The sequence below is a fragment of the Primulina eburnea genome, chromosome 10 (assembly GCF_022965805.1).
Source record: "Primulina eburnea isolate SZY01 chromosome 10, ASM2296580v1, whole genome shotgun sequence".
Lineage (NCBI taxonomy): Eukaryota > Viridiplantae > Streptophyta > Magnoliopsida > Lamiales > Gesneriaceae > Primulina > Primulina eburnea.
The window spans coordinates 5,239,753-5,257,087 of record NC_133110.1 but is presented as its reverse complement, the minus strand read 5'-3'; the positions used below and the strand labels follow the sequence as shown (position 1 = coordinate 5,257,087).

The window sequence follows — 17,335 nt, the reverse complement described above, 5'->3', positions numbered from 1 at the left end:
AATTGAGCTGTGAAAACATTCGAGTGAATTAATACTTCATATTTAATATAAAAAGCACAAATTTTCTTTTGAAAAATATAAAAGCACAAATGAAAAATTCACATATTTTTAGCAGTTTTCTCTTCTCTTTAATAAAAATAAATAAAATAGAATAGAAATGGACACATATTTTTCTCTCTTCTCTGCATTCTCAGTTTGGCCTTTTCCCCGTCTGGTTTCATATTTCCAAGGAACAATATTTTGTCAACCACAATAATGAAAGAGTGTAAATTGAAATTTGCTAACATTGGATAAGATTATTACAAACAGTTTGATGGGCATTGATTTGTCGGTTTTGGTCGAAAGTGGGTCTAGAAAATGCTTGATTATGTAGTTCTTCTGTCCACGCCCAGCATATTTATGATAAAACTCGTATACAGGAAGAGTGAATCTGGAAATACCAGAGACTGGAAATTGCATGTTCCCACATCAAGATAGTATTAATCGGAGAATCGTCCCCGAAAATTTAAATGATTTCTCAGTTTCTTCAAGGCAATGATCCTTCTCCTCCCTCGTCCAGTTCTGCATAAATTTCAGGAGAAAAAACATCTATAAAATGAAATGATATGGTCTCGTAGATGCTGAAATTTTTGCCTCAGAATTACGAACAAGATTTTACTTGGGCAACATTATTTAGCTTGTCGCGAACATTCTGCAATAGTTGGGAGAGGTCTCCATCCCATTTGTAGAACTCCAATTCTTTGCCATCGAGGATCTTCTCAGCCACCTGATGAGAAAGAAGATAACTAAAAGTGTATCTCAGACGGGTAACGATAATAATAACAAGTTGCGCTGGACACCAAATCGAGATGAATTCCATCCTCGGTGTTGAGCATAGATTTATCAGAATTTAGTTACACTCAGAAGATATACTCCACAACTACTTAGACAATGACCCTCAAGCATGCAGACCAATGGCACAACAAGCTCCATCACGAACTACCATCCATCACAACTGATTTATAAATATCAGTCTTTGATTTCACTCTCAACATTCTCAAACTTAAAAAACACCTATATGTTGACAATGGAAGCCAACTTACAATCCTTTAATTTTTATTCCTAAGCAGAAAGCTCATGCAATCAATTTTCTTCTTTTTACAGAGGTTCAAAAGGCGTAATTTGCTAGATAATGGTTAAAATGAAGTGATGTTAAGTATGATGTGAGGAAGTATAATATCAAACGAAGGGAAAAGCTAAAATGAGTGATGAGATCATTTTTCAGGTGGTAGAAGCCAGAAGGGATCCAGAAGCTCATATTAAGCACCAAGTTCATCTCTTTCCCCCTTATCTGAAGCTCAAGATTGGCTAAGATTTCATTTAACGTATTATTTTTTATCCAGTTATATACTGATTAATTTAGTCACCAAACATGATGTACAAAATATAGAAACATGCATAACTTAACAAAAGAGCATTGTTAGGACGGCTAGCATTTTCAAGTTCAGGAAATTAGAATTTTTCACAAAGTATTATAACCTTTCTTCCAATCATCCTGCCACCAGCCGAGTGAGCAAAGTATGTGTTGTAGAAATGGCAAAGGAATGCCTGAGGATCTTTTTCCGATAATTCTTCAAGATACTCAGCATAAGTAACACCTGGGGACGATGGTTCTGGTATAATATGGCCTTGCTGCCTAAACCATTCCAAGTCTTTTGCAAGGCATTCTGATCTTTCTAGACCTGTGTTCCGGAATTCTGCATCTGAAAATTAAAAAAAATTGCATTTAACTTAGAAATCGCATGACACATACAAAAGTTAAGCAACTAAAAGCTCTTCGTCATTATTACGAATACAGAAAAATCAGTCAAGAACATTTTATAACTAACGTGAAGTTCAATTTGCAATCTTTCATGCAAACAAACAATTTTTTCTTGGAACAGGTTGATTAACAAGGTGAATATTATGTCTTCACCACAACAAGTACAACCGAAGTCAACAAACAACTATGTAGCTGCAATGATGATATCACATATTAGGAACACAAACCCAAAAGTGACGAAATTTGCAGTATTTCAAGAACTCCATAATGTGTTTCTTCCTAATTCCTCATGATTGCTCTATTATGAGCAACCAGCTAATATTCTCTTCTCTTAATCTTCAAATTCACTTTAATGTCAGCGAAAAACATACACAGTTAAGCCATTGATTACAAAGCTTTCCCTTTTATCATTTATGAAAGTCAAATGTTTAGGCCATGTCCGAAACAAGTAGAAAAGATAAGGATTAATGAGAAAAATAAGCAATATAGAAGAAGTCCATAGCGGAAACGTACACATATCATAAACAACAAACGAGCACGATCAGCAAATGATCAGATGAATGAAACATCAATGATCATTTATTTCCCTTCGGACAAGCCACAATTTCGAAGACCGACGTTAACACATAAAATATATCTACTAAAAAGGCTGATACATGCATTGAAACTTCCATGTTCTAATTCCTCAAGCAACGGCAAAATTCAAACTAATAAGGCTAGCACAAATAACACGACTGACCAAGAAGCAAACAAACGCACAAATAACACAACTTGATAGAACATACTCACATTCGGGGAATGAAGCTCTCTCCACAATCTTCTCGAGAGTTTCATAAACATGCTTGCTATCCACCAAAAACTTCAAGTACCCCTCAATGGTGGGGTCCCATTTAGCCACAGGCTGCCCCTCTGGCTCCTTCTCCCCTTCCTTAGCTTGGTCCCTAGTGTGCAGTTTCATAGCCACAAATCTCATTTCCTCCACAAACCCCTTAGCCTCACCCGGATACCTTTTCTTGTGCTTCTCCGCAGCCGCAGTTGCTGAGGTAACCACCATCCTTGCCTTCTTCACGGAAAGAATCGAGATGGGCAGAGACAAAAATCGAGTCGGAGGTTGTTTGGAAATAGAAAGTTGAGCTTTCTTGAAAAACTGTGATTGCGAGGTGGGTGTTATAGAAGCCATCGCAAGAGAGCAAGCGTGTTGAATCAGGAATTACAGAGGCGGGTTAAATTAAGATTCTTGTTGAGTAAAAGACCAGAAAAGAGTGATGAAAATGGATATATGTATGTATGAAGAAAAGGTAAATCGAAACTGAGAGAAGTATGGTACTAGCTAGTACAAAAAGTTTGTTCTTCCATGGAAATGGATAGATTCTCCATTTTCTACAATCAGGCGGCGGGGGCAGCTCCGGATGGGATGGGAGAAGGAGTTATACGACGACGCTCGCGGCTGAAAAAACTCTCAAGAATTAACTATCAAATTAGGTTAACATTTTTTAATAAAATTAAAAATACTAGGTTAAAAAAAAAAATCTCAATCCATATTTCTAATTAAGTCCAAAATTGTAGTCTGGGCTGAGGTGGGCTCCGTCCCTGCATGTACAACAAAAAAAATTCAATTCAAAAATTCACTTTGTCAAAATCTCACTATATATTGAATAAAAATTCTCGCGATAAAATAATAAAATATCATGATATGATGATTTTAAATATCGCTGTAATCATATATGAATAATACCTTTAATATTATTCATTTTATATTTAGATAAAGTAGCTAAAAAGGAGCTTTTTCTTCTAGTTTTTAAGAGAATTTATGGGAGAGTTATAAAACCATGTTAATCTTTTTTTTTTAAAAAAAAAGGAAGAAGAGAAAGCAATAAAACATGAATAGGACAATTATTAGTGTCTAATTGGATAATTTATCTTTGTTTATTATCAAAAACGGTAATTACGACGAACATAATCCAACTTTGCTTTATTTGATAAATATGACGATTCTTTAAAAAAAAACATTTGATATTAACTTGTTCAATTTGCCTTAGATCTGCATGTCTATGTCTCATGATTGATATGACTAATATAAATGGATCATCGAACTTCGGTATATTTGATATATAAGTCTGGAGTGTTTCCCTAACAAGTAATATATAACTTGTTGAACTTGTTTTGGATTGACGTATCTTTGCATTTGATCGATAGGATTAATGATACATTCTTGTGTCAATTTTGTTATGATTGGTAGGACAATTTTCCATTTTTTAAATTAATTTACTATAATATTTCATGACCTTTGTTGATTTTATTTACTTGGTGAAAGGAAATAAAAGACTAAATGACAACGACTCATAGAGGGCAATGCATATTCTTGTTATTCAATCAAGGTTTATTTTGTGCAGCCTCAGTGTTTTATTTGAGGATGATTTGGTCTATGTAGTGTATTGAACATGCCTTTTGTGAGACGGTCTCACTCTGTCTTACAAAATACGATCCGTGAAACCGTCCCACACAAATTTTTGTTGCAATGCTTATGGCCAATGGTTGTACACAACTTTATCTCTCTTGATAGACTCTACACCTAACATAATCTTGATTTATTAATTGAAGGAGATACCAATATAATCCTACTCTAAGCCAAACGACGATTTGCTCTTTGTTATATCGGTTTGTTAATCAATTTTTCACTTGCATTAAGTAAAATTTGAATCCAATCATTTTAATCATAATTAATTCGTCATGTTACATTGTCTGTTTGATACAAAATTAGTTTATTTAAAATGAGAGACGAATCACAAAGCTATGTTCGAATTCACAAAAGTTATAATTTCTACATGATTATAAAATAAAGTAAACAATATTATCTATTTAGATTTGATTCGAGGATTCTACCATCATATCCATCCAAATTATAAATAAATAAATAAAAAGTGTGTAAACCTGATGGAAGTGCTTTCAAGAAAAGAGATACAAGTTTTGTTTGTAGCCATAACCACACCAAGCCAAGGAGCTTAAGTCTGATTTAACTCTAAAATATCGCATCAACTATGACTCCGTCCTTTCCCAACTCCATCGAGGTCGATTCTACTAGTAACTGCAAGCAATAAGTTCGAGTTAACTCCTCAGAATCACATCATACTTCATAATGATATTTCTGGGGTAGGAGGTGGACAAGGTGGAACTCTGGCAACGAATGACATTTAGATTCTACAGGGATATGTTTACAAGGGTACAACTAACACCGATGGTTATAGGTGGATTATGTAAATTTAATATGATCCCTTAAACGTTCAAGTAAATCATACATGATCCCTGCAATTACTAACCAATGGACCTTATTTAATCCCAGGAAGTAAATAATGCTCTTGATACCATGCTCCAGTGACACCAACACTTTTGTTCAAAGAACAACAGTTTTACTCTTCAAAAAATAATAGAGTTTACAGTTTTGCTCACTAACATTGTACATCTCAGTCACTGAGTGTTAAAAAGATTTTCCCAAGACTGTACTTGGATGGGTGAATTTGGGGTTATAAAGTTTCAAATTATCGATAGAAGTCGAGTCAACTTGTTTAAATATTTTCCCAATAAATGGATTTGAAATCATTTTAATTACACGTTCAGCCAAACATAACATCCTTCATCTCACATCATTTTAATTACACGTTCAGCCAAACTAGTTTCCTAGGCGTAGATTAGGCTATAAGAGAATTCACCTCCACATGCTGCTAAAGCCCCTACGAGGTTGATTTCTCATCTATCACCAGGAAACTTGATTCATAGATGGAGTTTTCTTCATTCTCACCAGTTCTTGCCGAACATAGTAGCTAACGAAGTAAGATAAACAGGATTTTCCAATCAAAAGAACTATAACTGAAATTATAAGCTTTACGCTACCTTATTAAAACTTAAAGCCAAAGGTTCATAAAAAATAACTATATAATTTTTAACTGCAAAAAACTAAGACACACGGGGAACATCACAGTGACCAAAGCCATTGCGTAGATTTGCAAATGCACAGATAGACATATATAGGATGCTAACCTGGAGTTCTTGTTCAGAGCTTTTGAGTCTCTCGTCATAGTCTCTCACTTGTAGATAAGATTTATGCAACTGCACGATTGTAATATTCAGGAAAGATGATGACAAAATTTAAACATTTTTACCGGGAAGGAAAAATTGATGCCTGATATATCAAGCATTACCTTTGCTGATTGTTGATGTAGATGTGACGTAAGCTTTTTTGCTGTGATTAATGAATCCTCCAATTTCTATAGGAACAGGAATATTCTTTCATAAGGAAACATAGAGCAACCACAACAACGGAACTTTAAATTTGGAAACTCCAGAAAATCAAAACTTTATCAATGCAAAAATTAATACCTGGCATTTTTCCCGTAACTCAGAAACTGCTACTTGTTGGTCTGCGGCCACTCCTCGCATATGAGATGTCTGATTGAATGAGTGGAGCATTATTTTCTACAGTAATATGAAATGGGACGAAGATTCGCAGAACAAGAATAGAGGGCCAACTGACTAACAATCTCCAAATTTTTTGATCCAGAGCCCTACTAATTACAGATTCAAACAACTGGAGATAAAAGATTTAGTGATTCATTATAGGTAACAGAATGAGTTTATGCTTCTCTCAAATAACAAAATAATTGCATGCTAAAATATGTGTGTATGCACTATGTTTCATTGCAGACCAGAGGTTGAATGTGCTTCAGAATATGGCAATGATACTGTACATTCCAGCAAGTGAGCATAGTCAAAATTCGACTTCAGGGAAAACATTCCACGTGAAACTAGCCGCAACCAAATCTAAACCAATTTATGAGGCAGGTAATTGTGTGAGAAAGGTGAAGTACAGGTAAAAATACCAACCAAATCCACTCATCTTTACTGGGCAAATACAAAAACACATCGATGAAAACTAAATAGGCCAGTTATGCCTAAGTTTTAATCCAACCACAACCACTGGTGTTGTCCGTTCCCTCTTCAATCTACCACCATGACTCTTCTGTATACTGTCAATCCACCAGAGGCTTTCTGTCCACACCACATCCGCCGTCCACTCCACTCCCATAGTTTGCTGTCGTCCATGGCACGTTAAACCAATTCAATATCCACCGCATAAAAATTTTAAAATGGACGGATTGGGTAATTGCCTATTTAGTTGTTACCCATTTAGATGCATTTTAAAAGCTGCATACAGGGATAAGAATTAAGGCAGGTTTCAACCCAATATGTTGGACAAATAACATATCATAATATGATAATGATACACAAAAGGGAAAAAAATTATTCTGATCTTAATCTCACCTTCTTACAGTAAAATTATTAAAATAGGCTGCCTAACAAAATCTTCAAAACGAGAGAAATGTTACATGAAGACTAAACCTTTATCAAATGAACAAGAGCTACTTTATACAATGAAAGATATCCGCATTTCCTAGTACTCATCAACATGTTAGACACTATGCACGATTGCTGATGTTTAAGGCCAAGATATCTTCTGAAACTGAAGCGTATATATGAGGGCTTTCAAAGCACTAATAGAACACTTGCAGTAAAAGACAACCTAATAGCTAGGCCATATGCATATCTCAAATTCTAGTGAATAACGTCCCAGGAAATAATCAAATGATAATGAAATCCTAACTAGCCAAAAATAATCAGATTAGAATGCAATCCTAACTAGCAAAAAATAATCAAATTAGAATGCAAGCCCCACCACCCAAAACATGAGATCCCGACCTACAGCAATGTCAGAAGCATTATACAACATATTCTCAGGTTTAACTCAATTAAGAAAATGTAGACCTCCATTTGAAGTTCTTCAAGATTCTGGCTTGAAATTGCCAATTTGCTCTCGACCTGTTGACACATAAAATTCTATAACTCAAGCAAAATTTTAAAAACAAAATTTACCCCTATAATATATCTAAGCAAAAGAACAATAAACTCAACCTGATCCTGATCATTGAATGATTCTGATGAAAGCTCTCTATTTGCATGGTTGTCAAAACCAGATCTGCTTACGGATACTTCATTAGAACACTAGTAGCAGCTTGTCATAAAATAAATTAAACTGAAAAAAAATAGATTCAGCACCAATTCACCAAGTGAGGCTCTTGATGATTTCCAAAAAATCTAGTAAAGTGTGGGGATTAATTCCAAACAATCTATGTTCTCAAACTCGTCAGCCATTATTATCAACAATAACAGTTATACCTATTCACCAGGTGAGGATCTTGACGTTTATCCTTTACTCCAGTTTTATGATGACCGTTGTTCCTCTGCTCCTCGATATTTTCACCGCTGTCTCTTTCCCACTCACGCTCTCGCTTCCTCTCCAGCTCCTTCTCAACACCATCCATATGACTATCATTGTCCAGAAATCTCTATTCATCCAAATAGCGATCCTTTATACGATCATAACTGCGTACATGACTCTGATCTATCTCCTTGTCTTGGTCATAGTCCAAAGACCTTTCCCTATGTCCACCCCGCTGATTGTGCCTATAGTGACTATCATTTCTTCCATGATCTCTATCTCTGTCGCTGGCAAAACCCCTCTGCACATCACGTCGAAAGCTCTCACGGTTTAAATTTGGTCTCCAGCCTCTGGTCCTCACGTCACTTACCTTCACAACTCTTCCATCAATGGTCTGAATAAAGGATTTATTACATCAAATATTCAGAAGAATTAACAATGGAAAAAAGTTTTGTAACTGCAAATAAATGGAAGAAGCTTATTCCCCAATGTCTAGGAAATAACACAAATAAACATGAGATGTCAAACAGAATGAAGGAGAGAGAAAAGCACCTTGCCATCCATTTCCTTGATAGCTTGCGTTGCTGATCTAGGGTTAGCAAAAGTAACAAATCCATAGCATTTTCCACCAGAAGAGCGGTCATTGATTATCTGTAAAAACTAAATCATTTATTTCAACATATGTTCTTTAAACTGAAGATAATGCAACAAAGAATACAATAAAAATAAAAAATAAAAAAATTATTGATGCACTGATCTGAGACAGACTTTGAGGCAAATAAAACATCGCTATGTTCTTAGTTCTTACCGTTATTTTGGTGGTAAATGTGTCAAAAAGGAATTTCAATGAGAGAACGCTAGAAAATTAGAAGGGGATTTCAACAATATGCCCAGGCCAAATTAGAAAACAGAAGAACAACGGGACTAAAAAAGAATCTTTATTATTTCGCTTGGGGATACAACAAGATTTACCATTCTGCAAATTAATTTTTTAGGCTGCCTTGGAATTGAAGATGCAACGGTCAATTATACATGTACAAAGTCGAAATTTGCACACCTAAGTCCATATCAGCTTCTCTACAAGCCTTTGCATGACTAATTATAATATAGATATTTTTTCCTCATCATATAACTTCTTCAGCAGTCAATAAATTATTTCAGACACTTCAATTCCTATGGGAATCAAATTGTCTTTAAATATAGACTGAATTTTTTAAATAATCAAATCCACATAATCTCATTCAAAAACATTGTATACAAATTGAATCACACGCAAAATTGCTTCAGTTTGGTAACAGCTTGTTTTAACCTAAAGACCCAATCAAAGCATCGCCTTAGCTCATTCCTTCAGTTCAACGTAATCCAAAGAACAAAGAATAAATGAATCCTAAGAACAAAGAATAAAGCAGTTTTTGACTTCTTTCATTTCGCGAAATGAAGTTGCAATAACATAGAGATATCAGTCATTAACTTCAAACTGGACCTCAACATATAATGAATTTGTACAATGCACAAAAAATATAACTAACTCAGAAACCAGAATCACAATTAAGAAATCAATTGGCAATTCGAACAGCTGAATCAGTACGCAAAGAAACGCATAGAATGAGGTGGAGGAGGAAGGGACCTTGACGGCAAGTACGGCGCCGAAAATGTCGAATGCTTTGCGCAAAGCCTCTTCGTCGGTGTCATACGGTAGACCGCCGACGTAGATGGAGCTGTCGTCGTCGATTGTCATCGCCTCCTCACAGACCAGTGCTGCCCACACAGACCAAACGAACGGTCCCTTGGAAATTTAATCATCCTAAATTATATTAAATATTTATAATTTTTAAAATTAATTATGACACGTGGACTACCAATTGATATGTATTTATTCCAATTTCGATACGAGCTTGTCTCATTTTTTTTTCTACGACACTTTCTGTATATATATTAATTGCCATTGTTCATTATATATTCGGTTTTCAATTGTGACTAAAGTCGTGTTTATTTTTAGTTTGGACAGGGACGGTTATAATTGGATATCGAATTCGAGACCTTATTTCAAATTTAAGATTTTTGTCTAACATATTAAATTTTAAATTTGAATTCCGAGTGCAAACATTATTAATAACAGAAATTTCAAGTTTTGGATGCAACTTTACTGTAAACAATGTTATTCGAAAAATAATTACAATAGTTGTTTTAAAAATGAATCCCTCCCGAGTTTTTCGATCTCTCTTTAAGTTTTTTTTAGTCGCAGATGATTGTTATGATCGTCATTTGAATTCTTTTTAGCCGGATATTTGTATCACTAATCCGGGAACGATGATTTTTCGTAATTAGATCTCGAACTTGAGACGCTTCGACGTACTTTTAGCAAATAGTACCTTCAACACTGATGAAGAAGCTTCATAATTTGATGCTGTAAGAAATGAATAAAAAATAGCCAGCGAATCAAAATTCATGTAATTACGCAATACAACAAGAATCTAACAGAGACTGATTTTATACATTTAAACCTCTGCACATTGCAAGTGTTGTAAATGCACAATAATAAGAAACAAAAGTCAGATCAAACATCAAACTTAAACAAAGGGAACATTAATGGAGGGATTGGCTATATAACACTACTTGGCAACTTGTTGGATAACAGGAACTCTATCCAAAGTACCCTCAAGTCCACTTATTTGCAGCGGTGGCAACGAAAAAACGCTGACAGTTGAACTTCCACTTCGAATTTCTTTCAAACCTCGTAACGCGATTAGGGTGCTCTTCATGTATAAACTTTCCATGTACTCGATCTCGGCAAGTTCCTTCGGCCCTTGAAGTAGCCTATCCTTTTCAGCGGTGGAACTAGTAGATGGTTCATCTCCGTTAACAGCCTCGAGAGCATCAGGGCATTCATTTGCAGGGAAGAGACGTTCTAGCATCAGTTCACACTCTTTCACGAGCTTATATAGTAAATCGGTGGTAAAGAAAGGCTGCTGCAGAACTTTTTGAATGAAAGGCAAACGAAGAAGAGCACCGGTTCTCTTGTCATATTTCTTCAATATTTTAGCCAATCCTGTTAAGCATTGAGTTGAAAGTTTTAGACTTTCCAAACTTCGAATAGTGGAAGACTAGAAGTGCTCACAGTAATACTTCTTGAACAGTAACAAGACCAGCAGATAGCGAGGAGATTGATCTAGTAATCATGGGTTAGTCTATTATTCTATATGTCAGGCTTATCCCAGATATCTAAACCAAATACTGGACAAAGACCTCAACAAAACTCCATTCAAATCATTGTGGATCTCATGACAACCTACATTAGACTGAAATCAATAACTGGATAATCTGTAATCTGTTGGCATCGGGATTAGTTAGTTGAGAAGATAGGCATTTGGCAATTGGTATTCTGATTAGAAAAAAGATAGAGATCACTGATGTTTCTGATCAGTGATCATGAACTATATATGAATCAGCCTTTCGGTAAAAGAACTAAAATACAGAAATGAACACAGAGAAAGAATGATAGCTGGAAATGGCCCAAGATATCTACCTGTATAATTGAGAGCACTATAGTTCTCCAACAAAACCATCTCCCCGTGAAAGTCCACGATTTCTTTCCAGATCCTAATCATCTCATCTTTACTATTCCTAGCCATTGCCACTCTGTCCCTAAGTTCCTGTAAAGAAAAATGCACACCGATTTACAAACTCAACCAAATACAAATTTGAGAACACACACAGTTTAGCTCCATCACTTGACAACAACCAATGGTTACAGACTCAACGAGTATATGATCTTTTCTCGCACATCTGAAGACAAAAACGCAAACTGGCATTTACAAGCATTGTACAACGATTACCACATGAAGAGGACAACCAACATAAAGGGACGATTCATGAATTTTCCAACATAACGAAATCGAATTGTGCCCACTACAAAGATCTCAAATAAACCAATAGAAGTAGATCGAAAGACAGGAGTGGCAAACGAGAAATTGGCTGACAAATCTCAAAAATATGCATGCAAATCGACATGACATTTCTTTAAACAGAAAATACAACCTCAGGACATGACAACGTTTACCCACAACTTAAGAATCATCAAATCCTATTCAAACTTTCCAATCAACAACCAAATAATTAACTGTTTTGAAAAATAATACCTTTAACCTGATGATATACTCCTCCTCCTTCTCCACAAAGAAGACATTAAATTTCTCGAGCTCAGCCTCCAAAAGCTTGACGAAATCGACCTCCTCTGCCGTCATGGCATCCCTCCCTCCACCTTCTTCGTCCATTCTCCGCCTCTTGGGAGCCGACGGCTGCTTCGGCACGATCATCTTGAGGCGCTTCTTCAATTCCTTGTACGAGAGAAACTTGTCCCTCCACTCCGGCAACGTCTCCTCAATCTGGTTGCTCAAACTCTTGCCAAACTTCATGTTCGCAACACAAAAAAACAGAGAATTCGAAGGTTCGAGGCCACAAATATATGTATGTATGTTTCTTTTCGGAAGAGAATGAATGAAAATTTAGATACAACAAACCGTAATGGAGGAAAAAAGAATATCCGAAGGGTATAGTTGGGGATATTCTTTTGTGCTGTGGAGATATATAGGTTTTATTCCCTTTCAGACGGCGACGTTTTCGTAGTTTAACATATCCTCTCTCTCAAGATGATGCCACGTGGCCACTTTCAGTGATGGGTAAGAAGACTGCAGGCGGATCCGAGTCTCAGCTGATAATATTTTTACCACACATATAGCTATTTTTCTTTGTGAATTATATAAATATCCGACTTGACGTTTGTTAGAAAATCACGTGCGATACATTTATCCGACAAATTTTTTTAAAGGGAATATCTGAGTTGACGCTTGTTAGAAAATCACGCACGATATAGTCATCCGACAAATTTTTGTAAGAGGAATATCCGAGTTGACGCTTGTTAGAAAATCACGTGCGATATGCTCATCTGATAATTGTTTATAAGAGGATCATACTTATAATTTACTTGTCAAACGTTTACATGTTCTACCAACTGTAATATCCTTAAATCTATATAAATTATATTATATTATTAAGTGTGAGATCCTTAGAATAACTACTTTAAATGACACCAAAATATTTAATTACATAATTACCCTTCTTACCCTACTAAAAATCTCATCAAATCACTTCATATTTTACATATAAAAAAATCTAAACTTTAAATTTCTTTTTAAATCGAATAATTTTTTTAAATTGAAAATAATTCTGTGTTAATCATTTAGTATTATTTGAAAAAAAAAATTAAAAATAATATATTAAGTGAGATGAATCTAAAGAAAACATTTGGTGTAGATGTTAAAAGTTGATTTCGGTATTCCACAAATATATCTCACTAATGCATAGGTTAATCCAAAATTCAGAAAGAAAAGAAAAGGTCATTAAAGAATTAAACCATATGTTGATCCAATTTACAACCAAATATGTTTAAAAAATCATATGAAATTGTCTCACGAAACCTCACATATTATTTTTTATGTAAAAAATATTAATTTTTATTGTAAATATAGATTGAGTCGACATGTTTCACGAATATAGATATGTATCATCTCACAATAAACTTATTACATATAACACACCAAATATTTACTAAATATTTTTAAAATAAAATGCCCGTGATATGTATTTTTTTTTTTAAAATATAATTATTAATTATAAGATAATATTAAAATTTAAATTCCAAAATTTGGGCCTTACATTACATTACACCAACCTGTACATGGGTTTTGTGATCTTTGTTTAGCGCAAAGCCGGGCCGAGCGAAGCTAAGCCGTTTGACCTTTATTTATTTTTTAATTAATTAATTAATTAATTAAATCGTGCTGCAAGATTGGCACAATTACAGGGCATCTGGGATATGCCGAGTTTGTCTTTGAATTTAATTTACCTGTGACAGTGAAATGACAAATGTGGACAACTTCACAGCTCGGCACAGAGATCATGGCTAAGGGCAACTTTGGAATAGAATAAAGGCGTGGAGAAAAGATTCGGATCCGAATGTCGGATATGCTGAAGAAAGAAAGTCAACGTTGGATTATGATATCTCTATTTTTTAAAATAATTCAAATATTACTTCATAAATATTAGAATTTTTGCATATGAAGCAAGGCATATATTCTATTTATAGTATATCTGTGTGCATGTTCCATCGGATTTTTTTAATGAATATTCTTGTTTTTTTTAAAAAAAATTAAAATTTAATAAATCAAAAACTCATTTATCTCACCTTTCTCTCTCTCGATCATTTTCTCTATAACTTTCAAAATGATAATTTTGATTTCAAAGTTATCATTTTATTTATTTATTTATTTTTAATTTTAATATTATATTATATTAATAATATAATATATACTATTTAAAATTTTAACATCGATATATCACTTTAAACTAGTCAAACGATCTTATTTTTCAAAACTCAAAACATGATCTATATCTTTGAGTTTTCTACGTTATATCCAAATCTCAAATCATTTGGACTTCATATGAACAAGATATGTCATATTTTATTCTTAAAAATTAATTTATTATTTTTCAACTTATTTACGAAAATATCATCAAAATAAATTGAATATTTTTCAACTTATTTACAAAAATGTCATCAATACTGTTTTAGTCTCGTGGTCTCACATATATCGTGTCCGAAAGAAACAGATACAAGTAAGAAGGTCAAGAACTCCAGAAGAATTTGAAAAATGAATCATTTAATAAAATAAAAAATGATGTTATTCTTGAAGAATACATGTGAATGTAATCTCAGTAGGATAAAAATGATTTTTCGTACTATAAATTGCTATGAATATCTTAAAATATAAATTCATATTTGTAATATGAATTTTTCCATAAATACATGAAGTCGACTATGAGAAACAAATTCCACTATCATAGATGAGTTGAATAAATATTTATATGGTTTAGAAAATCTCTGCAAGATTTGAAATATCAAAACAAATTAGATTCAACCTCCATGACCATGACTTTATTTTCAATAAAACTACATAAGTTATTAGAGTAGGTCTCTTGCGAGACGGTCTCACGAATCTTTATCTGTGAGACATGTCAACCCTACCGATCAATAAAAATAATAATCTTAGCATAACAAGTAATATTTTTTCATGGATAACTCAAATAAGAAATATGTCTTACAAAATACGACCCGTGAGATCGTCTCACACAAATTTTTGCCAACTCATTAAACATATTAAAAGTAATCGAGTCATTTTCTGGATACACTTTTCTCTGCTTTTTTTTCTCTCTTTTCTCAATTTACAACATATTTAAAATTATCAAAGAATGTTGGGTTTGTAGTTCACATTTAATTGGACCCAAAAAGGCCTACAGACACGATGATAACCATATAAATCCAAAGCCCAGGTCCAAAATCTTGAGATGAGAGAAAGCATTCATGGCACACTTAGGATTCAACACGTGTCTCCTAAAAGGCTAAAATTGTATTATCTATCTTAATTTATAACTAAATAATACTCACTCCGTCTCAAATATAATATAACAATTTTTTTATAACTTGAAAGTATTATGATGTTCCAGTACGATTTACGAGTTTCATCGTCATTAAAAAAAATCATCGTTGTATTAAAAACGCTAGACAGAAAGTTACAACGTGGTTCGAGTCGTCTATTATAACGGTTTTTTTAGAAAATAAATCGTACTCTAGACTCTTCATTTATCGTACTAATATATTTCAAATATATGAATATTTCAATTTAATTTATTGTTTAAATGAATATTAAATTCATCATTCTTTAGTTCATACAGACGTAATGATAATTATGATTGATTTGAAATTTACTTATTCTAAAAATATAGAGTCAGAGATGGTGACTTGATTTCCAAGTGGCGCCGCCTTATTCGCAAAGCAGTCATAGCCTCTCAAGTAACATTTAATAATTTTGAAATTAATAAACCTAAAAATTTAGGTTGCATTTTAGGTAAATGTTTTGAAATTTAGGAATATTTTTATTGTCAATAATAAAGGATAAATCAAATCTTAAATTTATATATTAATAATATAAAATAAAATGAATTTCAAATCATATCGTTATTGAGTGAATTTGAAATCAATCATAATTTACGTGAAATATTATATAAATATTTAAGAGTGAATTTGAAGATTTCGTTCTTACTTCTCTAAACATTAAAAATACATTTGAAATCTATCCATCCAAACATGAAGTTATGTAAATAGGAATTTAATATTTCAATAAGAAATTGAAATTTTGAACTTTTAACATGATCAAATTATCATCAGACAGTCTCTCCAAATCGTTGAATTACATACTTTCGGAACCATTTGATTTGTACGGACGTATATACTTTCGATTATTCTAAATGTTACACCCCTCTCTTTGAAGTGTATATATATATATATATATATATATATATATATATATATATATATATATATATATTTTTTTTTTCTTTTCTTTTCCGATTGTTCTAAATATATAATTCAATTTCTATGTTTAGTAATATATATATTTTAGTTTGTACCAATACACCCAATGACTAAATTTGAAAATTTGTGAAACCATTTTTTGACTTAATTAAATAAGAGCAAAATATGAACTTTGTTTTTCAACGATTTTTTTAATTTTCATGAAAAAAAACAAAATCTATATATTCAAAACCAAGAAACAAAAGAGTAGAAAATATTATTTTGGAGTAGGTCTCTTGTGAGACAGTCTCATTAATCTTTATATGTGAGAGTAATACTTTTATCATAAAAAATAATACTTTTTCATGGATGACTCAAATAAGAGATCGTCTCACAAAATACGATCTGTAAAATTGTCTTATACAAATTTTTGTCATTATTTTGAATGTTTTCTGTTAAATATGTCCAACTAAATGAACTTCCTTCCATTATTAAGGTAACACCACGGACTTTGGAGACACGAAGACCACGTGGAGAAATTTATTACAGGCTTTCCCCAATTTAATATTATCCACATGATCCCCAAAATTATTAGACAGGTGGAAGGGACCCAAATGACCTTTGAAATTAAATCAAGAAATCATGTCTTTGAAATCATATACGTGTTATTTATGAAACTTGACTAATGTATAATAATTGATTTGGTTCGAAGTTCGATAATACGACAATAAACTAAATTTAAATACATATGACATAAATTTGTAAAAAAAAGCTCATATTTGTTTTTTAAATAGAGTAAGTATTCTGTAAAACACATATCTTTATTCGTGAGACGAGTCAATCTTGCTCATAT

General features: G+C 33.2%; 2 protein-coding genes and 1 pseudogene across 2 annotated transcripts; all 3 read right to left on the bottom strand.

Annotated features, from left to right (window-relative positions):
* Positions 1–256: 256 nt before the first annotated feature.
* Positions 257–3,248, bottom strand: LOC140842731 (heme oxygenase 1, chloroplastic-like). Its single transcript, XM_073210842.1, has 4 exons — positions 2,591–3,248; positions 1,519–1,742; positions 659–766; positions 257–561 (listed from the first exon to the last, which is right to left on the bottom strand). The coding sequence occupies exons 1-4, from the start codon at positions 2,979–2,981 to the stop codon at positions 469–471; spliced, it is 816 nt and encodes a 271-aa protein (XP_073066943.1). The 5' UTR covers positions 2,982–3,248; the 3' UTR covers positions 257–468.
* Positions 3,249–4,582: 1,334 nt separating this feature from the next.
* Positions 4,583–9,887, bottom strand: LOC140842730 (uncharacterized; annotated as a pseudogene).
* A 613-nt stretch (positions 9,888–10,500) lies between these two features.
* Positions 10,501–12,624, bottom strand: LOC140842729 (SPX domain-containing protein 1-like). Its single transcript, XM_073210840.1, has 3 exons — positions 12,212–12,624; positions 11,599–11,725; positions 10,501–11,121 (listed from the first exon to the last, which is right to left on the bottom strand). The coding sequence occupies exons 1-3, from the start codon at positions 12,485–12,487 to the stop codon at positions 10,685–10,687; spliced, it is 840 nt and encodes a 279-aa protein (XP_073066941.1). The 5' UTR covers positions 12,488–12,624; the 3' UTR covers positions 10,501–10,684.
* Positions 12,625–17,335: the final 4,711 nt, after the last annotated feature.

What these genes read in the sequence shown, in the direction of transcription:
- LOC140842731 (XM_073210842.1), bottom strand. Translation starts at nt 2,981, where the DNA reads ATGGCTTCTATAACACCCACCTCGCAATCACAGTTTTTCAAGAAAGCT. An exon ending in GAGAGCTTCATTCCCCGAAT is followed by an intron (nt 1,743 to 2,590) that starts GTGAGTATGTTC and finishes TTTAATTTTCAG; the next exon opens with ATGCAGAATTCCGGAACACA. An exon ending in GCAGGATGATTGGAAGAAAG is followed by an intron (nt 767 to 1,518) that starts GTTATAATACTT and finishes CTTTCTCATCAG; the next exon opens with GTGGCTGAGAAGATCCTCGA.
- LOC140842729 (XM_073210840.1), bottom strand. Translation starts at nt 12,487, where the DNA reads ATGAAGTTTGGCAAGAGTTTGAGCAACCAGATTGAGGAGACGTTGCCG. An exon ending in AGTATATCATCAGGTTAAAG is followed by an intron (nt 11,726 to 12,211) that starts GTATTATTTTTC and finishes TTTTCTTTACAG; the next exon opens with GAACTTAGGGACAGAGTGGC. An exon ending in TAGTGCTCTCAATTATACAG is followed by an intron (nt 11,122 to 11,598) that starts GTAGATATCTTG and finishes AATGCTTAACAG; the next exon opens with GATTGGCTAAAATATTGAAG.